The 6,546-nt window shown below is 38.9% G+C and overlaps 1 protein-coding gene across 1 annotated transcript; it reads left to right on the forward strand.

Moving 5' to 3' along the window:
- The first annotated feature begins 271 nt into the window (after nt 1-271).
- On the forward strand, nt 272-1,471 carry LOC133811989 (pentatricopeptide repeat-containing protein At5g67570, chloroplastic-like). Its single transcript, XM_062246252.1, has 4 exons — nt 272-455; nt 869-950; nt 1,038-1,115; nt 1,340-1,471. The coding sequence occupies exons 1-4, from the start codon at nt 313-315 to the stop codon at nt 1,469-1,471; spliced, it is 435 nt and encodes a 144-aa protein (XP_062102236.1). The 5' UTR covers nt 272-312.
- Nucleotides 1,472-6,546: the final 5,075 nt, after the last annotated feature.

Below are 6,546 nucleotides of genomic sequence, written 5' to 3' on the forward strand. Positions count from 1 at the left end.
GCCATGGAAAATGTAAGTTAGTCTGAAACATAGCTTTCGTTCCCAGTAGCCTTCTTCTTTGTTTGTATGTTTATTCCTTTTTCTTTTTGCTTAATGTTTACTTTTATTTTATTATGTAATGAAAGGTACTGTCTTAACATTGCATCGTTTCTCGTCGATAGGTTTGTATTGGAGTTTTTTGTTTTTCAACGCTAATTGGGTTTTGGAAATTTCGTTTTATTAATATCTCGAGGATGATTAATGGTGAGCTCTGTTTTGATTCAGGCTCAATTCTACTAAGCTGCCATTAAGGACTGGAAGCTTTCGAGGATTATGAAGCAGTTGGGACTGGAGTTCACTAAGGGCCAATTGCTTAGGATTATTGAAGGGCTTGGTCCGAAGAGATGTTCGCAGATAGAAATGGCTGTAGTTGAGTGGGTATATGAAGATAAGGAAAGGGGACGAAATAAAAGCAGGTAATTTTGATTGCTCATATGAAGATTTTGTACTGTTGTTTGTGCTTGTTCTTATGAGTTATTTTATTGTGAGATAGTCACTATGTTCTAGAAGAGTTATAGGTTCAGAAGCTTGGATCATAATGCCGCAGTAAAATATTCGTCTAAAACGATTTTATACAAAAACAAGGTTTCTCATGGTCAGTTCTACTGCATAACTCATGAAGTTGTTCGTACTTCATAGTTAGTTGATAAATTAGTTTGGTACATAGAGTTAGTTCTTGATGATGATGGGGGTAGGACTTGATGATGATGATGATAGGACTTGATGATGATGGGGGTAGACTTGGTTGTGAGATTTACTGGCTCTATATTATTATAATTTTAACTCTTACTTCCAATAAGTTAAGCTAAAATATTGATATATCTTGTAGGTTTGTTTACACAAAACTCATGGCAATTCTAGGGAAAGCAAGGAAGCCAGACCATGCTCTTAATGTTTTCAATCTGATGCGTGTAATGGTCAAGAACTTTTGGAAATTTTTAATTCAGATTCCACTCTGTATATGATAATGTTGGACTCTCTAACACTAGATCATCCAGGGAAATCGTCATATATATCCTGACATGGCTGCATATCATAGCATTGCTATCACACTAGTTACATTGTTTTTGCATATGGTGAGGGGTCTCTGGTCTTTTTTTCTTCCAAACTTTGGACACGCAGGAATTTTCCGTCTTTGTAACTTATCAATTCCCACATAGGCCATTATTTATTCTCCTTTTCCTATGGGCATGTTTATCTGCTTACTTATCTCCTTTTCTTCTTTCCTATTTTGGAAATCTTGCTGATTGGCTATTTTAATTTAAGATTTGGAGTAATAAAACCTGGTTGGCATCTACAGGTGGATTATGCATGTACCCCTAAAGAAGTACAGCAGCATTTCCAGTCATGCAGGACGATAAATAGAGTCACAATTCGAACAACAAGTTTGGCCAACCAAAGGATTACGCTTATGTGGAATTTGTCAAAGTAGAAGCTATTCAGGAGGCAATCCTTCTGAATGAATCTGAGCTACATGGCCGCCAATTAAAGGTTCACATCATCAATACATTTTTTTTCTTTTTACTTTAAACTTCAAGTATTGGAACCATGTATTCAACTGGACAAGATCTTTTAATTGTATTAGGTTTTTTTAGTCTGTTGGTTGCATTATGATAGCATAAATAATGTGATTTATTATTCTTCTCCCACAACTATTTCTTTCTGTTAGTAGCATCGTATTATTCATGAGTTATTATTAAGTTGTGTTTTATGTGTGAATAGTTTGTCAAGTGGTTGTTTTCATCTAGTTTTCCTGTATTCATTATTTTTAGTAATAATACAAGATGGGTGTTTTGATTTTTGCTGCTTTATTATTTTTTTATAGAAAATATAGTGAACTAATAGTTGTGTTGAGAATTGGTGTCCCATTCTTTTAGTTTAGGTTTGATGATTGCATGTAGTGCCTTTTTGTATGAACTTGCATAATATTTAGTTAACCATATTGGACTATTAGAAATTTGTTTGATTGAATTTGCATGTTGGAAGTATGATAATCAATGATTCATGAAATAAGTAATGCGAGATTGAATTATTATACAGTTGAATATGAAGGTTGTATTGAGATACAAACTTATTAAGTATATGGGTTGTATTGAGATACATACTTATTAAGTATGTTTTTATGTGTGAAAGAAGGAAAATATATTACCTAATTTTGAATTAAGTACACTACTATAAAATAAATTTTGGCTGGACCATGATGTATTTTTTCTCTTCTCATTTGTTTTTGGCTTTTACTTGGATCTTTAATGGTTTTTGTTTTGTTTTAATATGTGTGTTGGTGTGTACGTGTGAACTTTACTATGTTTGGCTATATGGAGACCTTTCAAGGACGTTATTGGCTCCTAGAGTTGGAAAATGAAAGACAATCATGACCTAGCAATTACATAGTAAAATATTTATATATATATAGAGAGAGAGATGGAGAGAGATATTTAGTAAAATAGTCAATTGTCCTCGTCAAACATCGTCATTAGAGTGCGGCTTTTATATCATGGATCATGAAGTGCTATTGCTTGAATGAGACACTCATGCGATGACTAACTAGAAATTTAAGTGTATTTATAATTATTGAACTACAATTCTATTGAATTTAATTTTTGACTTAGTTTTTTATTTTGTGTTTTGTAGAGTGGTGGAATAATACATATACACTTGGCGAAATTAATGAAACTTGAAATGAATGGGCGAGAAAGCTTCTTGAGTGGATGAGTCACAGCTAGAGTAACTTTTGAAAGTAGAATTAAAAAGTATACTAATTGTAGTTTTTAGTCAGCACTTACATAGTTATTGCAAAGTGTATATTTTGATATTGTAATTTTTAGATTTGAAACATACTGAGTTCTATTGATTTTGTCTGCCAGTTTATTCTGTCTGAACTATGTTGTAATTACACAGAAAATTATGAATGAATATAGTCGTTGAAAATAGAGAAATGAAAAAAATTTCCAAATTCTACATGGGATGTCGATCTCCAAAAAACGGTCGTCTTATGCATTGCAGGGGACGATGCTTGACATAAATTGTCATTTCATGTACTGCAGGAGGATGACGCTTGAGTAGGAACTATCGTCTCATTTACTATAGTGGATGACGCTTGTCCAGAAACTTTCATCTCATGTACCACAAGAGACAACGTTTGTATATGAACCATTGTCTCATGTATGACAGGAGATGACACTTTTATTTAAACTGTCGTTTCATATTTTACATGGTATGACATTGTATGAGACGACGACATTAGAACCGACGTACAAGAGTCCATACGACGGTTTAAACCCATCGTCCCATGTCAATTTTGTAGTAGTATGATCAATGGGTTTTGGAATTAGGGTGCTTTGGGATGGTTTTTAGCAAGGTTAGGATGCTAGAAATGGTGGTTTTTATGGGCACAAAGGGTTGGGCCGCAGCTCTGTTCTAGAGTGTCGCGGCCCTGCAAAGCAAAGAAGAGCCAAGGAGGCTCTGCAGTGGGGAAGCGCCGCAGCGCCACAGGGCTGGGCTGTGGTGCATGTCTGTCTTCAGAGAGGCTTAGCCTCTGTTTCAGGGGCGGGCCGTGGCTAGGTTTCAAGGGACGCATCCCTTAGGGTCATTTTTGATCTTTTGGAGGTTTTAAGAGCGGGAACCTAACCTAGGGTGATCGGGATCGATTCCACCACCGTGTTTGGTGGAATTCGATGTCCCGGAAGCTAGAACTCCATCCGGAAATATTAACGCGATTATTAATGGTACTCCCTATCTTGGTTGTGACTAGGTATTAAGCTAGGGCTCGGGAAGCGGATCGTGCTCGAGAGGCATTGCTCGTAATCAGTGAACTTGGAAATTAAAGGTAAGAAAACTGCACCCGGTTGTGGAATGATAATGGGACTAAGGGTTCCCTATTTTGTATGCTTTGTAAAGGATGGTATTATGCCATGTAAACAGTAAACTAACGGCCTAAGAGTGTCGAAGTTTACACTAGCGCATAGGGCGCAGCTCAGCCACTGGTAGCTGAGGAAAGCTTATTATGCACTGAGCTCGGTTTAAGCGGGCCGGAGTCAGTGGGTAAACAGAGGGTGCGACCTAAGGTGTCGACCTTGACTATTATGTGATTTGTTGATATTATTGATTGGTGGATTGTTATGCTGTATAACTGGATGATAGTTAGTTGACTCTTTGGTTGAATCTTTATGCTTTGTGATTATTGTGGTATGTTAAGTGTATGGACATGCTTAAAGGGGTTACCCAAATGTTATTATTGCATGTTATGTAATATGATATGTTTTCTTGCTGGGCCTTGGCTCACGGGTGCTATGTGGTGCATGTAAGGGCAAGGGCAAGCTTGATCAACCTTGATTTGGAGAGCTCTGAGAGTAGAATGTACATGATTAGCTGCTCAACCGCCATGGTTGAGGGGAGACAAGGACAGGAAAACCATAAACTTCTGTTTTTCCTTTAGAAAGGCTGGTGGTTGTCTGTACACTGGAAATTTTGTAAACAGACTTTTAAATGCTATTTCTTTTGGCATTCCCATGTGTAAATATTTAATTATATGGTAAGTATCTTTTGAGACCAAAATATTTTAACCCTAGCACTTTAATGACTTTAGAATTCACATTTTTAACAGTTTGACTTGATTAGCAAGTCCTACACCTTTACAAATACACAGTGTAGTAGTCTTGGCTATCTAGGGCGTTACAAACTGACCCTCCTAAGAATGGTGGAAAGAAATGTGGGAATAACGGGTCTCACTGCCATGAAGAAAAGAAGGCTAAGTCAGGTCCAAATGATAAACCAACCAAGTATGAACCTCGGTTCATAATTACACCACTCTTTCAGCCATCCGGGCAGAAATATATCTCGCAAGTCATCAAGAGGTTCCCTACCAGAAACCCCCACCCATCAGGAATGAGATGAGTAAAAGAGACATGAATAGGTTTTGTCATTTCCATGGAGACTATGGTCATGACACAAACGAATGCAATCATCTCAAGGACGAGATAGAGTTTCTTCTCCGGTCGGGAAAGTTGAAAAAGTACCAGGCAGAGAAAACCCAAGGAGAAGGGAGCAACAACAATCCTGGGTTCAAACATCAGCGGTCTCCACCCTTGCAACCCAAGCCGGTGGACTTCACTTTAGACACTATATGTGGAGGTCCACACTTGGCTGGGGATAGTCATAAGGCAAAGGAAAGATATGCCCGGACACTTCGACATGAATTGGATGCAACATCAATGTCAGAAGTCATGACTGTAGAGGAGCGGCCTCCAAAGAATCCACAATACGAAAGTGAGTCTCTTACTTTTACGGAGGATGATGCTAGACATTTGAGGTATCCTCATAATGACCCGCTCGTCATTACAATCCAAATTGCAAATATGAAAGTGAAGAGATGCCTAGTGGACACGGGAAGTTCTGTGGACATTATCTACAAGTCATCTTTTGAAAAGATGAAATTGTCCATCAATGACTTGAAGCCATGGTCTCAAGTTATTTACGGATTTACTGGAGAAGGATTGTCACCGGCCAGAACAATCAAATTACCGGTCATAGCAGGAGACGCTCCTAGGCACGAGACAGTCATGACAGAGTTTTTGATAGTAGATTGTTCGTCGGCTTACAATGTGGTGATTGGTCAATCACTACTCATGGCTTTACACGCAGCAGTGTCTATATGGCACCTTTCCATGAAATGCCCGATCAGTGCAGGCCTAGACTGTGTCCGGGGAGACCAAAGAGAAGCTAGGGAATGCAATAAGGCTTTGGTGGTTAAGGCATGGAAGGGAGCCAAGGAGAATAATATGATTATGTGTGGAGAGAGAGAAGAAGTAGTGGATGAGATGGACATCGACCAGTATAGCATTGTGGACTTAGCCGACCAAGAGAAGGCTTTAAAGGTTATCAACCAGGAAAGTACTTCTGGTATTAATGAGCAACAAGCCCCATCCGGTGATGAAGTCACCAAATAGGACGTTGCCCAAAGCGAGGGAGTGGATATGATCCTCGCTTTGGGGATTCGGAGAGTGAAGTAGGACCTATGGAGGACTTAGAGGAGATCTCGATAGATGAAAACAAACTGACTAGAGTGGTCAAAGTTGGGAAGAAGTTAAAAATGGAGGTGAGAGCACAGCTGGTAGAATTTTTGCGAAGGAATCAAGATGTCTTCGCCTGGTCTCACAAGGATATGGTGGGTATCTCACCAACTGTGATCAGCCATGTGCTCAACGTGGATGAAAACTACCTAGTAGTGCAGCAGAAGAGAAGGTTTCTTGAAAAGGAACGAGCAAAAGCTCTAAAAGAATAAGTCGAGCGACTGAAGGAAAACGGGTTCATAAGGGAAGCTTATTACCCCGCTTGGGTTTCTAACCCAGTGTTAGTGCCCAAGTCCAATGGGAAGTGGAGGACCTGCGTGGACTTCACCGATCTGAATAAAGCATGTCCCAGGGACTGTTTTCCCTTGCCAAGGATATACCAGTTGGTTGACACAACTTCTGGTCATGAAACTTTGTCCTTCATGGACACTTACTCGAG

This window comes from Humulus lupulus, unplaced genomic scaffold (genome assembly GCF_963169125.1).
Source record: "Humulus lupulus unplaced genomic scaffold, drHumLupu1.1 SCAFFOLD_42, whole genome shotgun sequence".
In the NCBI taxonomy this organism is placed as follows: domain Eukaryota; kingdom Viridiplantae; phylum Streptophyta; class Magnoliopsida; order Rosales; family Cannabaceae; genus Humulus; species Humulus lupulus.